The sequence below is a fragment of the Leucopleurus acutus genome (assembly GCF_964270905.1).
Source record: "Leucopleurus acutus genome assembly, chromosome: 5".
In the NCBI taxonomy this organism is placed as follows: domain Eukaryota; kingdom Metazoa; phylum Chordata; class Mammalia; order Artiodactyla; family Delphinidae; genus Leucopleurus; species Leucopleurus acutus.
Genome location: NC_139147.1, coordinates 133,015,696 through 133,039,749, shown reverse-complemented (window position 1 = coordinate 133,039,749; position 24,054 = coordinate 133,015,696). Strand labels below are relative to the sequence as shown.

At 37.6% G+C, this 24,054-nt stretch overlaps 1 protein-coding gene across 2 annotated transcripts in view; it reads right to left on the bottom strand.

The window, feature by feature from the left end:
• The window catches only part of PIK3R4 (phosphoinositide-3-kinase regulatory subunit 4), a 73,145-nt gene that overhangs the window by 13,128 nt on the left and 35,963 nt on the right, over window positions 1–24,054 (bottom strand). For both annotated transcript variants that reach the window (XM_082839419.1, XM_082839420.1), the window contains exons 11-14: window positions 20,063–20,264; window positions 18,127–18,314; window positions 17,139–17,349; window positions 14,664–14,829 (exon numbers count right to left, since the gene is read on the bottom strand). In XM_082839419.1, the coding sequence (XP_082695545.1) occupies window positions 14,664–14,829; window positions 17,139–17,349; window positions 18,127–18,314; window positions 20,063–20,264 (767 nt within the window). The remainder of the gene's footprint in view (window positions 1–14,663; window positions 14,830–17,138; window positions 17,350–18,126; window positions 18,315–20,062; window positions 20,265–24,054) is intronic.

The window sequence follows — 24,054 nt, the reverse complement described above, 5'->3', positions numbered from 1 at the left end:
TTACATTTGGTAGTGTATATATGTCAATGCTATTCTCTCATTTCGTCCCAGCTTACCCTTCACCCTCCCCATGTCCTCAAGACCATTCTCCACATCTGTGTCTTTATTCCTGTCCTGACCCTAGGTTCGTCAGAACCATTTTTTTAAATATATTTCATATATATGTTAGCATACGGTGTTTTTCTCTTTCTGACTTACTTCACTCTGTATGACAGACTCTAGGTCCATCCACCTCACTACAAATACCGCAATTTCATTTCTTTTTATGGCTGAGTAATATTCCACTGTATATATGTGCCACATCTTCTTTATCCATCCATTGGTGGACACTTAGGTTGCTTCCATGTCCTGTCTATTGTAAATAGTGCTGCAACGAACACTGTGGTTTTGGATTATGGTTTTCTCAGGGTATATGCCCAGTAGAGGCATTGCTGGGTCATATGGTAATTCTACTTTTAGTTTTTTAAGGAACATCCATACTGTTCTCCATAGTGGCTATATCAATTTGCATTCCCACCAACAGTGCAATATGGTTCCCTTTTCTCCACACTCTCTCCAGCATTTATTGTTTGCAGATTTTTTTCATGATGGCCATTCTGACTGGTGTGAGGTAATACCTCACTGTAGTTTTGATTTTCATTTCTCTAATGATTAGTGATGCTGAGCATCCTTTCATGTGTTTGTTGGCAATCTGTATATCTTCTTTGGAGAAATGTCTATTTAGGTCTTCTGCCCATTTTTGGATTGGGTTGTTTCTTTTTTTGATATTGAGCTGCATGAGCTGCTTGTACACCTTGGAGATTAATCCTTTGTCAGTTGCTTCATTTGCAAATATTTTCTCCCATTCTCAGGGCTGTCTTTTCATCTTCTTTATGGTTTCCTTTGCTGTGCGAAAGCTTTTAACTTTCATTAGGTCCCATTTGTTTATTTTTGCTTTTATTTCCATTTCTCTAGGAGATGGGTCAGAAAGGATCTTGCTGTGATTTATGTCATAGGGTGTTCTGCCTATGTTTTCCTCTAAGAGTCTGATAGTGTCTGGCCTTACATTTAGATCTTTAATCCATTTTGAGTTTTTTTCTATACGATGTTAGGGAGTGTTCAAACTTCATTCTTTTACATGTAGCTGTCCAGTTTTCCCAGCACAACTTATTGAAGAGGCTGCCTTTTCTCGACTGTACATTCTTGCCTCCTTTATCAAAGATAAGGTGACCAAGTGCATGGGTTTATCTCTGGGCTTCCTATCCTCTTCCATTGATCTATATTTCTATTTTGTACAGTACCATGTTGCCTTGATTACTTTGGCTTTGTACTACAGTCTGAAGTCAGGCAGCCTGATTCCTCCAGCTCCATTTTTCTTTCTCAGGATTGCTTTGACTATTCAGCGTCCTTTGTGTTTCCATACATATTGTGAAATTTCTTGTTCTAGTTCTGTGAAAAATGCCATTGGTAGTTTGATAGGGATTGCACTGAATCTGTAGATTGCTTTGGGTAGTAGAGTCATTTTCACAATGTTGATTCTTCCAATCCAAGAACATGGTATATCCCTCCATCTGTTTGTATCGTCTTTAATTTCTTTCATCAGTGTCTATTTTTTCTGCATACGGGTCTTTTGTGTCCTTAGGTAGGTTTATTTCTAGGTATTTTATTCTTTTTGTTGCAGTGGTAAATGGGAGTGTTTCCTTAGTTTCTCTTTCAGATTTTTCATCATTAGTGTATAGGAATGCAAGAGATTTCTGTGCATTAACTTTGTATCCTGCTACTTTACCAAATCCATTGATTAGCTCTATTAGTTTTCTGGTGGCATCTTTAGGATTCTCTATGTATAGTATCATGTCATCTGCAAACACTGACAGTTTTACTTCTTCTATTGCAATTTGGATTCCTTTTATTTCTTTTTCTTCTCCGATTTCTGTGGCTAAAACTTCCAAAACTATGTTGAATAATAGTGGTGAGAGAGGGCAACCTTGTCTTGTTCCTGATATAAGAGGAAATGGTTTCAGTTTTTCATCATTGAGAACAATGTTGGCTGTGGGTTTGTCATATATGGCCTTTATTATGTTGAGGTACGTTCCCTTTATGCCTACTTTCTGGAGAGTTTTTATCATAAATGGGTGTTGAATTTTGTCAAAAGCTTTTTCTTCACCTATTGAGATTATCATATAGTTTTGCTCGTTCAATTTGTTAATATAGTTTATCACATTGATTGATTTTCATATATTGAAGAATCCTTATATTCCTGGGATGATAAACCAGACCTGATCATGGTGTATGATCCTTTTAATGTGCTGTTGGATTCTGTTTGCCAGTACTTTGTTGAGGATTTTTGCGTCTATGTTCATCAGTGATGTAGGCCTGTAGTTTTCTTTTTTTGTGGCATCTTTGTCTGGTTTTGGTATCAGGGTGATGGTGGCCTCCTAGAATGAGTTTGGGAGTGCTCCTCCCTCTGCTATATTTTGGAAGAGTTTGAGAAGGATAGGTGTTAGCTCTTCTCTAAATATTTGATAAAATTCGCCTGTAAAGTCATCTGGTCCTGGGCTTTTGTTTGTTGGAAGATTTTTAATCACAGTCTCAATTTCAGTGCCTGTGACTGGTCTGTTGATATTTTCTATTTCTTTCTGGTTCAGTCTCGGAAGGTTGTGCTTTTCTAAGAATTTGTCCATTTCTTCCAGGTTATCCATTTTATTGGCATATAGTTGCTTATAGTAATCTCTCATGCCCCTTTGTATTTCTGCAGTGTCAGCTGTTACTTCTCCTTTTTCGTTTCTAATTCTGTTGATTTGAGTCCTCTCCCTTCTTTTTCTTGATGAATCTGGCTAATGGTATATCAGTTTTGTTTATCTTCTCAAAGAACCAGCGTTTAGTTTTACTGATCTTTGCTACTGTTTCCTTCATTTCTTTTTCATTTATTTCTGAACTGATCTTTATGATTTCTTTCCTTCTGCTAACTTTGGGGTTTTTTTGTTCTTCTTTCTCTAGTTTCTTTAGGTGTAAGGTTAGGTTGTTTATTTGAGATGTTTCTTGTTTCTTGAGGTAGGATTGTATTGCTATAAACGTCTCTCTTAGAACTGCTTTTGTTGCATCCCATAGGTTTTTGGGTGGTCGTGTTTTCATTGTAATTTGTTTCTAGGTGTTTTTTGATTTCCTCTTTGAGTTCTTCAGTGATCTCTTGGTTATTTAGTAGTGTATTTTTTAGCCTCTATGTGTTTGTATTTTTTACAATTTCTTCCTGTAACTGATACCTAGTCTCATAGCATTGTGGTCAGACAAGGTACCTGATATGATTTCAATTTTCTTAAATTTACCAAGGCTTGATTTGTGACCCAATATATGATCTATCCTGGAGAATGTTCCATAAGCACTTGAGAAGAAAGTGTATTCTGCTGTTTTTCGATGGAATGTCCTATAAATATCAACTGAGTCCACCTTGTTTAATGTATCATTTAAAGCTTGTGTTTCCTTATTTATTTTCACTTTGGATGATCTGTCCATTGGTAAAAGTGGGGTGTTAAAGTCCACTACTATGATTGTGTTACTGTTTATTTCCCCTTTTATGGCTGTTAGCATTTGCCTTATGTATTGAGGTGCTCCTATGTTGCGTGCATAAATATTTACAATTGTTATATATTCTTCTTGGATTGATCCCTTGATCATTATGTAGTGTCCTCTTTGTGTTTTGTAATAGTCTTTATTTTAAAGTCTGTTTTGTCTGATATGAGAATTGCTACTCCAGCTTTCTTTTGATTTCCATTTGCATGGAATATCTTTTTCAATCCCCTCACTTTCAGTCTGTATGTGTTCATAGGTCTGAAGTGGGTCTCTTGCAGACAGCATATATATGGGTCGTGTTTTTGTATCCATTCAGCCAGTCTATGTCTTTTGGTTGGAGCATTTAATCCATTTATATTTAAGGTAATTATCGATATGTATGTTCCTATTACCATTTTCATAATTGTTCTGGGTTTCTCTTTGTAGGTCTTTTCCTTCTCTTGTGTTTCCTCCCTAGAGAACTTCCTTTAACATTTGCTGTAAAGCTGGTTTGGTGGTGCTGTATTCTCTTAACGTTTGCTTGTCTGTAAAGCTTTTAATTTCTCCAACGAATCTGAATGAGATCCTTGCTGGGTAATCCTGGTTGTAGCTTTTTCCCTTTCATCATTTTAAATATGTCCTGCCCTTCTGGCTTGCAGAGTTTCAACTGACAGATCAGGTATTAACTTTACGGGGATTCCCCCTTGTATGTTATTTGTTGCTTTTCCCTTGCTGCTGTTAATATTTTGTCTTTGTATTTAATTTTTGATAGTTTGATTAATATGTCTTGGCATGTTTCTCCTTGGATTTATCCAAGGGGAAGTATGGGACTCTCTGTTCTTCCTGGACTTTACTATTTCCTTTCCCATGTTAGGGAAGTTTGCAACTATAATTTCTTCAAATATTTTCTCAGTCTATTTCTTTACCTCTTCTTCTTCTGGGAACCCTAGTATTTGAATGTTGGTGCATTTAATGTTGTCCCAGAGGTCTCTGAGACTGTCCTCAATTATTTTCATTCTTTTTTTTCAGTAGTTATTTCCACTCTTTTATCTTCCAGGTCACTAATGCATTCTTCTGCCTCAGTTATTCTGCTATTGAGTCCTTCTAGAGAATTTTTAATTTCATATACTGTGTTGTTCATCATTGTTTGTTTGCTCTTTAGTTCTTCTAGGTCCTTGTTAAACGTTTTTTTTATTTTCTCCATTCTCTTTCCAAGATTTTGGATCATCTTTACTATCATTACTCTGCATTCTTTGTCAGGTAGACTGCCTATTTTGTTTTCATTTGTTTGGTCTGGTGGGTTTTTACCTTGCTCCTTCATCTGCTGCATATTTGTCTGTCTTCTCGTTTTGTCTAACTTACTGTGTTTGTGGTTACCTTTTCGCAGGCTACAGGCTCGTAGTTCCCATTGTTTTTGGTGTCTGCCCCCAGTGGGTGAGGTTGGTTCAGTGGCTTGTGTAGGCCTCCTGGTGGAGGGGACTGGTGTCTGTGTTCTGGTGGATGGGGCTGGATCTTGTCTTTCTGGTGGGCAGGGCCGCATCCAGTGGTGTGTTTTGAGGTGTCTGTGAACTTAGTATGATTTTAGGCAGCCTCTCTGCTAATGGGTGGAGTTGTGTTTCTGTCTTACTAGTTGTTTGACATGGGGCATCCAGCACTGGAGCTTGCTGGCCACTGGGCGGAGCTGGGTCTTAGCATTGAGATGGAGATCTCTGGGAGAGCTCTCGCTGATTGATATTACATGGGGCTGGGAGGTGTGTGGTGGTCCAATGTCCTGAACTCAGCTCTCCCACCTCAGAGGCTAAGGCCTGACACCAGGCTGTAGCACCAAAACACTGTCAGCCACATGGCTTAGAAGAAAAGGGAGAAAAAAAGGAAGAAAAGAAAATTTTAAAGTAATAAATTAAAAAAATTATTAAAATTATATTTTAAAAATACAAAAAATAGAACCAAACCCATAACCAAATCCACCCATGATAACAAGGGCTGAAGACTAAACTAAGATAAACGTTAAGAATCAGAAACACATCACTCACAGATAGCAAACCCCAAGCCTACAGTTGCTCACAAAGTCCACCAATTTGGGGATGATTTGTTGTCTATTCAGGTATTCCATGGATGTAGCGTACATCAAGTTGATTGTGGGCATTTAATCCGCTGCTCCTGAGGCTTCACGGAGAAATTTCCCTTTCTCTTCTTTGTTTGCACAGCTCCTGGGGTTCAGCTTTGGTTTTGGCCCCAGCTCTGTGTGTAGGTCGCCCTCAGGCATGTGTTCCCACTCAGAGAGAAGGAGATTAAATCAGTGGCTGATTAGGGGACACTTGCTCATTCAGGCCAGAGGGAAGGAGGGGTACAGTAGTTATAATTGGAATGCAGGGCGAGCCTGTGGCAACAGAGACCAGCATGACGTTGCAACAGCCTGAGGCGCACCATGTGTTCTCCTGGGGAAGTTGTCCCTGGATCACGGGACCCTGGCAGTGGCGTGCTGCACAGGCTCCCCGGAGGGTGTGGATAGTGACCTGTGCTTGCACACAGGATTCTTGGTGGCTGCAGCAGCAGTGTTAGCATTTCATGCCTGTCTCTGGGGTCCCAGCTGATAGCTGTGGCTCATGCCCATCTCTGGAGCTCATTTAAGTGGTGCTCTCTGCCTTCTGTGGGCCAACAGGGAAGGAATCCCCTCTCCTCCCGCACCCCGAAACAATGGTCTCTTACCTCTTAGGCAGGTCTAGACTTTTTCCTGGACTCCCTCCTGGCTAGCTGTGACACACAAGCCCCCTTCAGCTGTCTTCACGCAGCCAACCCCAGTCCTCTCCCTGGTATCTGACCTCCAAAGCCGGAGCCTCAGCTCCCAGCCCCACCCGGCCCGGCGGGTGAGCAGACAAGCGTCTCAGGCTGGTGAGTGCTGGTCGGCACCAATCCTCTGTGCGGGAATCTCTCTGCTTTGACGTCTGCACTCCTACTGCTGCGCTCTCCTCTGTAGCTAAGAAGCTTCCCCTCCCCCCGGCCCAGCCCCCATCTCTACCAGTGAAGGGGCTTCCTAGTGTGTGGCAACTTTTCCTCCTTCACAGCTCCCTCCCAGTGGCACAGGTCCCGACCCTATTCTTTTGTTCTGTTTTTTCTTTTGCCCTATGCAGGTACATGAGGATTTTGTTGCCTTTTGGGAAGTCTGAGGTCTTCTGCCAGCATTCAGTAGGTGTTCTGTAGGAGTTGTTCCACATGTAGATGTATCTTTGATGTATTTGTGGGGAGGAAGGTGATCTCCACGTGTTACTCCTCCACCATCTTGAAGGTCCCTCCGTTTTTTTCTTTTTACTGCTTAAGACAGTCTATATACAGGATCATACTGTCAGCTAAGTTTTACTTCTTCCTTTTCAATCTGCATGCCTTATATTTCTTTTCCTTATCTAACTACCCCACGGAGAACCTCCAGTACAATGCTGAATGAAAGCAGTGAGAGTGGACATTCTTATCCGGCTCACCTTAGGGGAAAGCTTTCAGTCTTTCACCATCAAGTATGAAGTTAGCGGGCTTTTCATAGATGTCCTTATCAGTAGTTGTCTATAATAGTTTGTTGAATCGTTTCTACTCATAAAAGGGTGTTAGATTTTTATCAAGTGTTTTATGAGTCTTTTGAGATCATATGTGGTCTTCATCCTTTACTCTATTAATATGATATATTCATGGATTGATTTTCATATATTGAAAAGCATTTGCATTCTTGGGATAAACTGCACTTGGTCATGGTATATAATCCTTTATTATGTTGAATTCAGTTTACTAGTATTTTGTTCAGGATTTTAATGCCCATATTAACTATGGGTCTTGGTCTGCTGTTCTCTTGTGATATATTTATCTGGTTGTGGTATCAGGGTAACACTGGCCTTATAGAATGAGTTAGGAAATGTTCCCTCATCTATTTTTTGTAAAATTTTTTGAAGGATGGGTGTTAATTCATGAAGCATTTGGTAGAATTCACCATGAAGCCATCTCAGCCTGGGTTTTTCTTTGTGGGAAGTTTTTCTTTTACTTACTAATTTAACCTTTGTTTTAGGTCTATCCAGATTTTCTATTTGTTCTTGATTCACTTTTGACAGGTTGTATCTCTCTAGGAATCTAATCTGCCCATTTCATCTAGGTCATTTAATTTGTTGGTATACAGCTGTTCGTAGTATTCCTCGGTACTCCATAGTAGTGTACTCAACAGTAACAACCCCTCTTCCATTCCCAATTTTAATAATTTGAGTCCTCTCCCTTTTTTTAATTGGTTATTGTAGAAAAGCTTTGCCAATTTTGATCTTCCCAAAGAACTGACTTTTGCTTTTGTTGGTTTTTCACCTTTATTTTCTATTCCCTATTTCATTTGTTTCCTCTTTAGTCTTTATGATTTCCTTCCTTCTACTTGCTTTGGGTTTACTTTCTCTTTTTTTCCTAAATTTTTAAGGTTAAGGCTAAGTTACTGATTTATGATCTTTCTTCTCTTTAAATACAGATGTGTACAGATATAAATTTCTCTTTGAACACTCCTTTAACTGCATCCCTAAGTTTTGGTATGCTGTGTTTTCATTTTCAATCATCTCAAAATATTCTCTAGTTTCCCTTTGAACCACTGCTTATTTTGCCATGTGTTGCTTAATCTCCACATACCTGTGAATTTTCCAAACTGCTTTCTGTTACTGATACCTAGTTGCATTACACTGTGGTTAAAGAACATATATGTTGATATGGCTCAGTGCCTTTCAATTTATTGAAGCTTGTTTTCTGTCCTAGATATGATTTAACCTGGAAGTGTTCCATGTGCCCCTGAGAAGAATGTGTATTCTGCTGTAGCTGGGTAGAGCGTTCTATAGTTGTATGTTAGAGCTGGTGGGTCTGCAGTGTTGTTCAAGTCTTCTACTGCCTTGTTGATCCATCTATAATGAAAGCAGAGTACTGAAGTCTCCAACTATTACTGTTGAATTGTCTATTTTCCCCTTCAATTCTGTCAGTTTTTTCTCCATTCGGGGGCTCTGCTGTTAGTGGCATTTGTTTGTAATTGCTATGTTTCCCTGACACGCTGATGCTTTTGTCATTATAAAATGTCCTTGTCTGTCTCTAGTGTCAATTTTTGTGTTAAACCTTATCCTGTCTGATATCAGCATAGCTGCTCCAGCTGTCTTTTAGGAACTGTCTGCATGAAGTATCTTTTTCTTCAGTCCTTTTACTCTCACGCTGTGTCTTTGAATCTAAAGTGTTGTCTCTTTGGACAACACATAGTCATATCATATTTTGTCATACTTTCTGCCAACTCTGCTTTTTTACTACATTTAATGGAATTACCAATAAGGTAGGACTTATGTGTGACATTTTGCTATTTGTTTTCTCTGTGTCTTACATGGTTTTTTTTGGTTGTTGTTGCTCTTCTATTCCACCACTGCTGCCTTCTTTTGTGTTAAAAAGATATTTTCTAGTACACCATTTTAATTCCCTAGTTTCTTTTACTATGTGTTTTTGTGTTTTACTAAATGTTCTTAAGTGTTTCTTTCAGTGGTTTCCCTGGGAAATACAATTAACGTCTAAAAACAATCAGATTAATACCAACTTTGCTCCAATATATCTGTTCCCTCCTCCCCTGTCTGTACTATTAACGTAATACAAATTACACCTTCATATATTATAAGCCCATCAATACAGTTTTATAATTATTTCTTTATATAGTCTTCTCTCAAATCAGATAGCAGGTAAAAAGAATTACAGAAAAAAATAATTTGTACTGTCTTATATTCACTCATGTATCTACCTTTACCCCATGCTCTTTATTTCCTCATGTGGTTCAAGTTAGTCTCATATCCTTTCCTTTCAGCACAACAGATTCTTTTTAGTATTTCTTTTAGGGAAAATCTGCTAACAATAAATTCCCTATTTTTATTTAACTTGGAATGTCTTAATTTCTCCTTTGTTTCTGAAAGGCAATTCTGCTAGATATAGAATTATTGATTGACACTCTTTTTCTTTCAAGACTCTGAATACATCATCCCACTGACTTCCAGGCTCCATCATTTTCTGATGAAACGTCAGCTGTTAACCTTACTGAAGATCCATTGTATGAGATGAGTCACATTTCTCTGCTGCTTCAAAATTTTCTCTGTGTCTTTCATCAATTTGCCTATAATGTTTCTAGTATGGCTCTCTTTGATCTTTATCCTACTTGGAGTTTGTTGGGCTTCTCAGATGTGCAGATTAATGTTTTTTGTCAAATCTGGGGGAGTTTCAAACACTTTTTCTTCAAATATTCTTTCTGCTCCTTCTTCTCTCTCCTTGCCTTCTGGGACTCCTATCATGTGTATGTTGGTTCCACAGGTCTCTGAGGCTCTGTTCAGTTTTCTTTATTCTTTTTTAGTTTTCATACCTCTGAATGGATGTCAAACTGATCTATCGTCAAGTCCCTGGTTTATTCTCTTGCCAGTTGAAATCTGCTGTTCAGCCCTAAATTTTTCATTTCAGTTATACTTTTCAACTCCAGGATTTCTGCTTATCATTTCTATCCCTTTGACATTATCTATTTGTTGAGACATTTTTCTCATACTTTCCTTTCAACCCTTTAGACATGGTTTCTTCTAATTCTTTGAACATATTTTTAGTCACTAATTTAAAGTCATTGTCTAGTAAGTCCAATGTCTGGGATCAGTGAGGTACTGTTTCTATTACCTGCATTTTTTCCTGTGTATAGGACACACTTTCTGATTTCTTTGCTTGACCTGCGATTTTTGTCCAAAACTGGACATTCTAATTGATATGTATCAACTTCGGAAATAATATACCAATGTTGTTGCTGTTTGTTTAATGATTTGCCTGGACTAATTCTACAAAGTCTGTATTCTCTCTCATGTGTGGCCACTGAACTCTTTGTTCAGTTAGATTAGTGGTCAGCTAATGACATTTCCTTACATCTCATGAACTGATAAGGGCTCCAGCCTTTGTTGAGGCTCTCTGTGCTCGCTGTGGCACACCTTCAGCAAAGCAGTTTACAACTTGGCCTTATCCTTCATTTCCTGCTTGCACAGAGTCTCAAGGTCAGCCAGAGGTGAGAACCTGGGGTCTCCTCAGTTCTTTCTTGGGCTTGTGCACAACTGTGCAGGTGCATGTGGTCTTACACATATCCATGAATACATCCAAACTTTTCAAAAGGCCCCTATTGAGATCTTACTCTTCCTTTAAAGTTTTTTGTCAGCCTCTTATGAGCTACAACTGGGAATGCCACCTCAGGGAGCTGCAATGTTAAACAAATATCACCAGTAATTTCAACAAATGCCCTATGGGTAGAGTTTTTCTCCAAGAACAAGGCAACGGTCAGGTGAAATAAAGATAGGCCCTGATTATGGAGCTTTTCAGCAAGCTGGTCAAATAGTGACAATTCTCTGGAGATGGGGTTTTGGGGGAGTTCCAAAGCCATTACAACCCTACCAGTGGCTACTTAGCTGTTGGTTTTCATAGTTACTGTAGTTGTGGGACTGTTAGTCTTCAAAGCCATCACAGAGCTTGGTAGTGGGGGATGAAACTGGGGACCACATACATGGCTCACTGTTCTGAGAGTCAGCTGTTTTTCTTGAATAACAATTTTCAGATTGATGTAGGACTTTTATTTCTAGAATTCTGAAAAAGTTGATTTTGACAGTTTTTTCCAGTGTTCTCACTGTTTTTATAGAGGAACAGATTTTTTTAAAGTCCTTACTCTGTCATTCTAAAAACAGAAACCCTACCTGGGTTCTTAAACCTACTTCTCAAACCTATATTTCCACACACTGTATCAATATATTCCATATCAAAAAATGTATTTCCACAACAATCACTTATTTATCCATTTTCACCCCCTACTGTTGAACTTTTGGTCTGCTTCCAGTTTTTTACAATTAAAAAGAAAGCCAATCTGAACAGCCTTAAAACTAAATCTCTGAGTTTATTCTTAGTATCTCCTTAGGATATGTACATCATAAAGGCTTGTAATATATAATGTCCAAAAGTCCTCCAGGGATTATGGATGTATGAACTATACTTCACCAAAGGGCACTGTGTGAGAACACCCAAATGCTTTACTAGGCTTTCATGCCACTTGGTTTTTTTACTGCATTTGAGAGCTGTTTATAAGCCCCTTTCTTAAACCCTCTCTTCTGTTGCAGTATGACATAACTTAAATGGCTTCTTCTCCCTTCTTTTCTGACTACTCGCTTCCTGTCCCCAAAATTCAATTTTGTAAAATTCAGGCCTCAAGCATCCTCAGGTCTTTATAGCCCTTTAGTTCAGGGTAGTGATAGCACTCAAAAATTTCAGCTTCCAACACTATCTATGACTCTAAAATATGTAATCTTAACACTGATAACTTTCTTGCACATGCTTCATATTGTTTCAACTCTTCATTGGGACAAAACTCCACTTAGATGTTTTACCATCAAATTCAGCAAGTACCAAATACATCAATCTTCCCTAAAACTGAGAAGCTAAATGAGCCAAAAATGGGGTTGCACAAAAAGTATATATGGAAAAGACAGTTTAGAATACTACAAAGGATTAAATTGAAAAATATCTATGTAAAAGTGTAGAAAAACAGCAATTTTTCAAGAATTAGTCCCCAGGGGACAAACTAAAAGTTTAAGTCAAATAAGAAAGAGGAAAATGGCAGAGCCAAGATCCAGATGGTCTAAATCACGAATCCAAATTCAATGAGAAAGTAAGAATTGGAAACTGGGTGGTCAGCCAACATAATGCATAAGGGAAAAGCCTCAGTAGTCAGAATGTACTAGTAGATTTCCTAAGAAAATATAATATCACTTTTGCTGCTCTTTCCCAGCCACCAGCTGCTCCCCACATGGTTCTAGCAATAATAATGGCCTCCTTCTCCCTCATCAGTTCACAAAGTCATGTGATGAAGGCAACACTTTCTATTCCCTTCCCCTTCTCCCCTCCCTGGACCTAGAATGAAGCACCTCCAAGCCAAGGCCTACTGCAGTCCACAAACAAGAGAGCAGGTATTACAGCAAAGCAAGAGAGCAGCTGTGGCCAGAGGGAACCCAATCTCCTAATCATCATACAAACTTACCAAAGACTACAGTTACTGTCAGCTAAATTGCCGCATTTTCTGGTATACCACTGCCTAAAATATGACACTGGGATACAGAAGGCATGGCTCTGTGATAAAGATCATTTGGAATTAACAAGAGAGGTTTTTGCAAAGTTAAGTTTACTCAAGTCAATTAAACTCACCCTCCTAATAAAAGCAATAATGAATGCAACTAACGATGATAGTAACAAAGAACCATTTGGAAAATAATATTCAGAAGAGGTTTTTAAAATATTAATCAAAATGCTAATAATGGTGGGGGAAAATCAAAAGAATGGTTGTAGGCAGGGAAGAGGCAGGGATTTCATGCAAAGGAACATGAGGGTTCGTCCTGGTTACATCTGTATCTTGAGTGTGGTTTAAGCTGCACAGGTGTGTGTTATTTGCTGGAACTCATGGAACGTTTAAGATCTGTGTACTTCACAGAGTATGAATTTTATACCAAAAAAGAAAAGGAAAAATATAAACAAATATTAACAATATGCATGCTGAAGTTTTTAGGGGAAGTCTCCTCATGTCTACAACTCACTTTGAAACACATTTTTAAAAGACGAATTGATAAGAGGATGGATAATTATATGACATAGCAAATATAGTAAAATTATTAATTATTTAGACTCTAGCAGCAAGCATATGCTTGTTCACTGCAAAACTCAACCTTACTTGAGGTTTGAAAATTTCATAATAAAATATGGACAAAAAATTGCTACATGGAGCCAGGATTCTTTTACTGGTTTTCGATTTATGTTCTTACCAATGCAATGCCAAGACAGAATGAACATGAAAAAGAATTAAGCATGTTGTAAAAATATAGAGCTCTTTTTAAAAAATAAACAGAACAAAATCATATCAGGTTGATAAGGAGTAAACTTTTGAATTATTTTAGTTTATCAAAGATATTTTGTTGTTTGACCATTTTGTAGTTAACTCTGGTCAATGAACTGATAAGGAGAAAAGCACCAAAGGTTCCCCACATCTTTTCATGTACATAAGATTCAATTTTGATTTCTAGTAGCTTTCTTTTCAGACCCAGACCAAACTAGGCACAGAACAAATACGAATATCAAGTAGGGAGATAACTATAAAGTTGTACAAACCTAAAATAATTCTTATAATCCCACTTATCATAATCACATCATGCATATTTGAAGAGTCTTAAAGATTTCAATAATTACTTCTCTCTTGACTACTCCAGTGGGTCATGTTACAATATGTGTTGTCCTTACACAGCTGGACACTCCATCATTTTCTGACTCTTCCCATATGCTCATACTCCCTCTAACCCATTCAGCAAATCTTGATGGCTCCACCATCAAAACATACCCAGAATCTGATCATTTCCCACTACTTCCCCCTCTCGCTCCATTACAGAAAAAGCCTCCTAGTACTTCTGTCCTGCACCTCTTCAGTCTATTCTCAACACAAGAGTCAGAGTAATTCTGTGGAAGTTTAATTCAGATCATGTCTCTCCACCGCTCAGGACTGTCCAAAGGCTCCCATCTCACTCAAAGTCAAAGTCCAAGTCCTTCACAATAGCCTGCAAGGCCCTGTATAATTCGGGCCCTCTGACCCTCTTTCCCACTCACACAGACCTTTCTGCTCTTCCTCAAACATGCCAAACATCTTTCTGCCTCAGAACCTCTGAAGCCCCTGTGTCTGCTGCCTAGAATGCTCTTCCCCAAGACATCCACATGGCATTTTATCTCACCTTTGTCAGGTCTCTCCTTAAATGACATCTTCTCCGTGAGGCAGCAGATGAGTTCTTTAAACTCTACTCTACCCAATCTACTGCATTCTCTCTCTTTTTTTGCCAAATTTTTCTCCATAATGTATTTTACCATCTAATACACTATATGTCTTACTTATTTACGCTGTTTATTGTCTGTCACCTCCCACTAGAAGGAAAGCTCCACAGAACATGTATTTGTGTCCATTTATCATTACTGTATCGCTGGTACCTAAAATAGCACCTGTCATGGAATGAGCACTCAATAAATACTTGCTGACTGAATGGATGGATGATTGGACTCTCCACCTATGCATAGGTTACCTGGTGGTGGTGGTCTTCCCCTCCATCTTCTGACTGTTCCAGATTTTCACTGTGCCATCATTTGAACATGTGGCAAAAAGTGAATGTTCGTCAGAGACTCTAATGCGGTTCACAGCAGATTTGTGTTCATGAAGATGTGCAACTAGTAGCCCCTTAGGCCGCCACCCTAAGGAAAAGCAAAGGAGTGTGTCTTAAGTTGCAGTTTACAAACACAATCTTTCCTTCACCCCCAGCTACAAGCACCAACAGCCAACAGGAGAACAATCATAAGAACTAAACAAAGGGTCCCAACAGCTAGCCAATTCAGAGTGCCCTACTGGACTATGACAGATACTATCGCCTATGGAGAAAGACACCCATGTTCACATAGCCTTAGAAAGACTGCACTGGGCCCTTCTCCAGTGTCTGAGAAGGCACAATAGTCACCTGCTACCCGGAAAAACCCTGACTACTTGTTTAATAGCAAGAGGTAATGACTACCCTGACCTAGAGAAATCAGGCACTAGGGAGGCAGCCCAGTCCTGAAAGCCTCGAACACCCACCACACCCTCATGTGTGACCTTGGGGTACTTATTTAAACTCTGTGAGCTTCAATTTACTCAAACGTACAATGAGGGGGAAATTACTTAACCCAAAGGATGACTGTATTGGTAAATGAGATATAAAGAGTCTAACACTGTCCCAGGGCCACAGTAAACACCCAAATGTTGATTTATTTCTTCCCTACCTGCAATCATTTATTCTGTGATATCAACAGGTTGGTATAAACAGTACTATAAATTATAGCCTCAGAATGCCCAAGGATTTTCTAGTACTTTCTTTATGACATCTATACACTTCTGTTTATGTATATTCTTTTTGTGTATAATTAATTTCTTCTAATAAATTATAAATTCCCTGAGGCCAAAGAACTGACTATGTCTTATTCATTCTGAATCATTCACAATACCTAGCATAGGTCTTTGCATATAACAATCTACAATGTTTGATAAATAAACTTTTATATTAGGCATAACATTTAATAATATTTAATATTAATCAATTTTAAAATAAAACAAAACAGAAAGCTATGCTGAAGATTATACTGTATTGGGAGCAGCACTGTGCCTAATTAAGTAATAATAAAGTCATTTTAAAATCAACTTATTTCTTTTACTAAGAAACAAAAATGAAACCAAGACCATTGCCAAACCTGGCATACTCAACGATAGAAAAATGTTTCCCCTTGGATCTCTAGCTCAAATGTGTGGAAAGAACAGCTGCATGCAATTTCTAAGGAGGATATGCTGAATTTGAGAATAATCAAAAACACTTTGCCATGAAGTCTAGATAATCTAGCAGGCTAGGTTGAACATTTCCCCCTAGAGAAAATCAATTTCACACAACCACTCAAGTGTGGAAAGAAAAAATCAGAAGCCCAACAGTCACTGCACATTTCCTGAACCACAAAATCTGACACCTTTTCTGGGATTACTGAATAAAATGTATAGCTCCACTTTAAAATGCCACTTATAAAGACAGATTCTATCATAAAATAGTGTGTGGTCAACTTTTTTTGTTTTTAAAGCAGGGCTGGTAAATCATATTGAACTATATTACAGAAACAACTTAAACATTCCAGGATATTTATTTTCATAAAAAAAATTTATGTGACTAAAGATGCCACTTACCACTTAATAATATTTCTAAAATCTTTAAACCACTGCTCTCCACCAGAAGTTTCCCTGAGTTCACAATGGAAGCCCGTGGGCATTCACATGACTTTTCAGTCTCTACACATAAGCACACTATACATTTCTTCTCAGTTTTCAAGCTACATTTTTATTATTAAAATCTATACAGAAACTCATTAAAAATGTTTTTAAAAATCTGCCAATCCAATATCAAAGACTAGCTCCACCATATAACACTAGGCATGTCTGTTAACACAGTGAGATACAATTTTCATCTGAAATATCTCTTAAGTTTCTTCTAAATCTTCTCAGAATACAGAAGTGCTTTCCCCAAAATCTTAATGTTGATGATTGCTGAGTGATGGTTATAGGTGATTTTGTTTTCTTTCTAAAGCACCCATTATTTTCTAAATGTTTTTACCTTTTTGTTTAAATAAAATTAATATTAAACCCTTCAGAAATAAAAAGCCAAAATTTACTCTAAGAAGCCTGACATTCAATGAGAAAGTGGCATGACACTAAGCAGGTAGGTAAAACCTAGTACTCTAAATGGGGAACATGGACCACAGACAGGACAAAACAGTAGGTTACTGGCCTAAAAGGCACTGCCACAGCTAAGAAGATCCAAATTTCACAAATAATGACTTGGGATTTCTCACTTATTGGTTCTTCGTGTGGGCTTTCAAAGTGACAGTTTTGTTCCCACTTCCTTTGCCTTGTAACTGATTATCAGTTTCTTCCATCAGATTCCAGGCTCTGGCACCTGGGCTAGAATACAACTACCTATCAATGGCACATTTACCAGGTGGTGGCGGTTTACTCTCCCACTCAGCGTTTTCCATCATCTGCTTAGCTATCCTCTCCGCATTACACTGCTCCCGTTTCTGTTGTATGAGTTGCTGAAGCTCAGTTTTACACGTTGTGATCCGAATCTGGTAGGTGGACGGTAAAATTGTACTACTTAAAACCTGTATTGTTGGTTTTCTATTTTGGACGTTTGTCACTTCTGCAACCTGCAAAACAAAAAGAATATACATATTTGTGTCACAAGCAAAGTGTATTTGATGATAAAAATGCACCCATGTTCTCTCTATTCATTACACCAGCCTTCTGTCCTTATTAATGTACCAATTTTTAAATCCATTTAAATACAAGGACATTTTTTTCAATGAAAGTCTAGTTTAAATGCAGTTTAACCACAAGTTCCAGGACTCTATATTTTAAAAAAATTATCAGTGTAGCAATAATGTTAAACAAAAATCCTCATTAATTTAACTGAAGAGAATTTTAATTTATCAGTTGGTTCAATTCATATTTTTCAATTAAAATATAATTGGCTAGGGAAGAGTTACCTCAAATTACAAACTTACTTCAAATATATCAGAATCATGATGACATTTCTCACACAGAGCAAACTTGGGCCTTTTCTTCCCAGAAGTATTTTTGCTATTTTACAGATATAATTATGTTATATTAGAAGAAGAATAAGAAGATTCTAAAGGTTCACTGCAGCCTAATTAGAATAACAGTTTATAATGACATCTTCAACCCACAGTTTCAGACCACTTTATTGGTGAGTACTCTAAAACGAGACCTTTTTGGTGCTTTCAATACTAGACCTCCCCTTAGCTATAAAGTTAAAGATAAACCTCTCTTAGAAAGAAACAGATCCTCCCTAAAGGAGAAGTCACTGTATTGATTTTTCCAGTACAGTACACAGCCTTTAAACATCCAAAACAGTAGAACGGGATCCAAAGACAAAAGGTGCTCTACTGCCTGGATGATGATACCTGTGGAGAAGTCGACAAAGGGGCACAAATGCCAGCAGAGGACTCGGAACGAGGCGGCTTCCCAGCCTGAATCACCTCCTGGTCACTCCCTTTAGGTAGGGCCTGTGGGATGCTTGGTGGTTCCAGTGACCCAAACATGCTTTTCCACTCTTCATTTACATTTGAGTCTTGTTTTACATGTTTTCTAGCTATGAAAAAAGATTCAGAATAATCTACAACAAATATGTGCTTTTATTGCTCTTTGTGGGGGGAGGGGGACAGCAATGGACTTCATGTGCTACTTGTTCTTTATGACGGCCAATTTATTTATATTTACATATAAACTTGTTAGCTCTCATTTCATCTCTGGGGCAGATGGACAGATGCACTCTTTCAACAGTGTTAATAATTAGACCTAATTGCTTCCTAGTTTCCCAAGGCTAGCTCAATTTCAACTAACCACTTTATCTGAAGAACCAACAACAAAAACAACTTTTTCAAATGTCACTGACCACACTGCTAAATATGACCTCTCTATATCCAGTATCAGTTACATGGGGGGAAAAAAAGAATAAAAAGTCAATTGCAATACAGTCACCTCCTGACTACAGATAGATGAGAAACGCTTTTTTCAAAAACTCTGATTATAAAAAAGTACACTAAGTAACAAAGTTTTGGCATTCCAATATGTAGCATGAATTGCTCCCATAACTTTGTAAACCTCATAAACTATAAAGTTGAATGATATATTACTATATTATTTTGCAAAAATTAAATAATACATACTGTTTCACAACTTGCTTTTTCTCCTAATTAATTAATACAGCTGAACATTTAACCATTCTCCTATTAATGGACATTTCAATTATTTCCTTTTTCACTGAGAACATTCTTATACATATTTCTTCACATGTCTGTCAGCGTTTCTATGAGAAATTTCCAATGGTGAGTCAAATAGTAAAAAAAAAAAAGAATATGTTCAATTTATAATCTCACCAACAGTGAGTGAAAATGCCCATTTCCCTGCCCCCTTGCTAACACAGGCATCATCAGTCTTTGCTAATCACATAGGCAGAGAATGGCATCTCATTTCTATTTGCATTCATTTAATTGTTGACCTTTCAAACATGTGTATTTCTAGTCTTCTATCACTTGTATGTTCAAATCCTTCCCTATTTTTCTTTCGGATGCTTGCAGTTTTTCTTATTAACCTGTATGAATACTTTACATTTTATGGCTGCAAACCATTAATAATTAAGTTACAAGTACTTTATTCCAAGTTCAGCAGTTAGAAGTTTTTTTAAATGTAATTCGTCAGCTGCCCTCAAAATCTGATACTGGAATAGAGGGATCTTAAAATAGAGGGATCCATGTGCTTGGAAGTGAGTGTATCTCCAAAAAGGGTTAAAGGAAGAATGCGTGAGATCTTAAAACCCTCACACAGAGTCAATGTCACTGTCACAAAAGCCGACAGTTTTAAATCTCAAGACTTCAAATGGTGAAGGTATCTCTAGTCTGTCCTTTGCAAGACTATTCTTTTCAATTCACTGGGCGTTACCTACTAGCGACAAGCTAGGAAACTTTACCTCATTTCATATAGACTATTGGCCTTGGGTTGGTGTTTAAAGGACTAAAAAACAGAATTTCACCTTCAATCATATACTTCCACAGAAGCAAGAGGAGGGCTTTGGAGTCAGGCTTTGGTTTGAATTCTGACTCTGACACATACAGACCTGTGAATTTGGAAGGTTATTTAATTTCTTAACTGTTAGTCCACTTCTCCACTTTTCCTCCCCCAAATCTTCCTGCTATGTAATGGAGTCACTCACTCACTATATTTGAAAGTTCTATATGTGGGAAATGTGACTTTTTAGTTTTACTACTAATCAGCTAAAACTAGCCTTATGAAATAACTAATAATAACAAGCTAAACATACACACACATAAATGTACTAACCTCGCTTGTCATCTGGTTCCTGTTTGGTTTTAACAAGATCAACTTGTCTCCCAGTTATGCCTAAGGCTGCCAGGTCAATTACACCTTTCTGACTACTATCATGGAGATGGCTCTGGTCCACTATATTGGCCTTTGCTTTGTTAGATTTCATCATGAAGTCTTTCAGTGCCAAGAGTTTGTCTTCCTCTTCCTCCGTCATTCCCTAAAACCAAATGAAACCATATGTCCTAGGGGGTTTTTTTTGCAAGTAATATCAGGCCTCAAAATGACTAACAGCTGAAGGGTCAAACCACTCAGTTTAAACTTTCAGAGTCAATGGTAAAATGAAGCAAGCAAAGGCAAGAGAAACAGAAATTTATCAATAAAGAACAACATCTCATAACTCTGATCTCCCAGACACTCTCCCTCTATTGTGGCATCTTCTACCTTGTATCATGATTTATATCTTAACATTCTTTCTAAAAGGCGACATTCAAATATAATTCATCTTTGAAATCTCCAAAGAACTTAATACAGTGCCTGGTAACTAGCACATCTTTAATATATAACTTTGAATAAACAAACATTTAGTATCTAAACAAAAATTCTGGAAATATAATATGAAGCAAAAGAAAGTGTATGTACTTCAACTTGGTCCCTAGATGTGTTGAGAATACACAGTGTGACACTGTTGTGAAGGCACTCTGATATATAAAGCATTCTGCACACCTCAGGGACTGACAGGCAAATGTAAGAAACACCCACCAGCATTCCAGGGTAACAGAATGACTGGAGTCAGGTTACCTCGGTTCAAATTCCAGCCCTATTACTTACAATCTGTATGACCCTGGGCAAGCTACCCACTTTCTCTGGACCTCTATTTATCTATAAAATGAGGATAATTACTAGCACCCATCTCATACGGTTATTATCAAATTTTAATAAGTTAATCCACCCAAGACACTTCAAATTGTCTGACAGCTAAAGAATACTAATTTAAATAACAAATTCAATGTGCAACTTAAATATTCTGGTACATGGACAGTTCTGCATTTTCTTAATTTTCCAACCATCCACAGACTCCTCTAGAATGTTTTTATTATGCAAACAAAAAAAATAAAATGACAATTCCCTAAGGCCTCGATATAAAATCCCTCTAAAACTGGAGTTTAAGATAATAGTCACAATCTGCTGGCACAAGAGGACATAAACTCTAGAAAGTCAGAAAGCTAAGAAATTCCTTGTTTCTTAAAATAACATTAAAGTAGTGATACAATAATTATAAGGGATCCTTGACTGAGTATTTTCCAATATTAACCTGAAATTCATTTACTTACACTTCTCCTAAAATTTGCCTAGACAATCTTAACAGCTGTGGTAAGAGTTCTACTCTTTTTTTTTAGTCTATGTTTCAGCTCACAAGGAGGCTCTGCTTTAGTCCACACAAGGGAAGGCCATCATAAGGCCATAATGAAGGCTGAAGTGGAGATACCCCAACCATGGAGGAGCTCTGAACATATTTTGCAGAGCAAAAGCAGCCAGACACAAAAGTCACATATTGTACGATCCCATTTACATGAAATATCCAAAACAGGCAAATTCATAGAAACACAAAGTAGATTTACTGGTTGCCAGGGGGAGAAGCAAACGCAGAAATGACAACTAACCGGAATGGGGTTTCTTTTTAGGCTGATGAAAATGCTCTGGAATTAGACAGTGGTGATGGTTTCACAACTTTGTGAATACACTAAAATCCAGTGAATTGTACACTTTCAAAGAGTGAATTTTATTGTGTGTGAATTATATCTCAATAAAAAATGTTAGAAGTGCACCATCAAAAAAAGAAAAAACCCTGACAAGTACAATTACAAGAAAGGAAAACTGAAGGACAAGTCGTTCATGAGTCTAAATTAAAAAAATTAAAAAAAAATAAGTATCAGCAAACGAAATCGACTGCAAAAAAACATTTTGCATAATATTTATATTACTTTATATTATTTAAATTGAGTTTATTATTTTTATGTATTTTACAATAAAAGTGTATTTAAATATAAATATAATATGCTTAAGTTGTGATTAGTCCAAAAATCTAGGTATAAAAGGTTGATATGACATAGGAAAATCAGTATAGTTAACCACATTAACAATATAAAAAAAAAAACATGAATGATCTCAATAAAGAAAAGACATTTGATAAAATTTAACATTCTTCCACAATAATCCTCTTAGCAAGCCAGAAATAGAAGAGAATTTCCTTAATCTAATAAAAAGATTGTACCAAAAAAACTATTAACAAACATCACACTAAATAGTATAATGTTGAGAATTTTCCCACTGAGATGAGAAATAAGACAAGAATGCCCACTATCACAAATTCCATTTACACTACACTGAAGATCCTCCTCATTTAAATAAGGCAAGAAAAACAAAAGGATTCACATAGGGGAAAAATGAGTAATATTGTTACTACTATTCACACATGGTAGGACTGTGAATGTACAAACTCAAAAGAAGCACATAAGCAAGTTATTAGAATTGCTAAGTCAGACAAGGTTGCTGGATACAAGATCAGTGAACAAATTTTTTTCTATATACCAGCTGCAAAAACAATGTTTTAATATACCAATTATAATAGCATTAAAAGTCAAATACCCAAAATATTTATCATTAAAGATGCATAAAGTTCTACAAAGTAAACCATAAAACATTATTGTGATATATTAAACATCTAATTAAATGAAGACACGTACCATGTTCATGGACTGGAAGACTCACTGTCAAGATCTGATTCTCTCCTATAGGTTCCAATGCAATCTCAATCAACATACCCACAATTTTTTTTATTGAAGTGACAAGATGAAATATTTGGACACATCATTTGGAAAATGTATATGGAAATGCAAAGGACAAAGGACAGCCAAGACAATCTTGAAAAAGCAAAACAAGCTGGGAGATTCTGCTCTAACCAGAGGTCAAGCCCAGCAAAGTGCAATGCTAATATGAGTCCATTAACATGCCCTCAGACTTCTGCTTCCGGCCATGATGTATAACAGGGACAAGATTTACCCTCCCATTTTAAACAACTTTAAAACCAGAGAAAAAAATATGAAACACTGTCAGACACTAGAAAACAGGAAGCACATGGCTGTGATTCCCCAAGATAAAGGTGAGTCCTATGACTGTCCCAGCTTACTCTGTGAAGAGTTTCCAGGCCATGGAACTCAAATAGGATTCAATAAAGCCACGTTCAAGAGACAAACCAGAGTTCCAGGAAGTCAAAAGACTAAATGTGTGGGGCAGAGACCTGGAGAAGGGGGACGTGGCACAGAGCAAGAGCTATGGTCAGGGCCCCTCCAGCCTTCCACTGAGTGCTGAACTACATGTGTGTGAACAGGATCACCTGGGACCAGAGAAAGGCAACCAGAAAGCAGTAAGCCAAACAATCCCAGAGCTCACACAGGGCTGGAGATCACTCATGTTCCTACCAGCCAGAGATGACAGACCTCACCAGACAGAGCATCATGTCCTCACAAGTCCTTAGGAGTCAAGCTAAATTGGCCACTGACCCAAGGTTGCTCTGGATCTGCCCTAACAAAGCTCAATAACAAGGCTTAACAGGATCAAACCAATTCCAAGTAACTTTAACTGTAGAACAAATCTAACACTATACAGCCATCCACAGGACCCCTGTGGATAACAAAATACACAGATGCTCAAGTCCCTTATATAAAATGGCAGCATAGTATTTGCATGCAACCTACACACATCCTCCTATATACTTTAAATCATCTCTAGATAACTTATAATACCTAAAACAATGTAAATGCTATGTAAACAGTTGTAAATACAACTATGTAAATAGTTACCAGCATGAGGCAAATTCAAGTTTTGCTTTTTGGAACTTTCTGCAGTTGTTTTTTTTTTTAATATTTTCGATCCACAGTTGGTTGAATTCATGGATGTGGAACACATGGATATAGAGGGCCAACTGTATAAAGGGATTCAGCACCCAA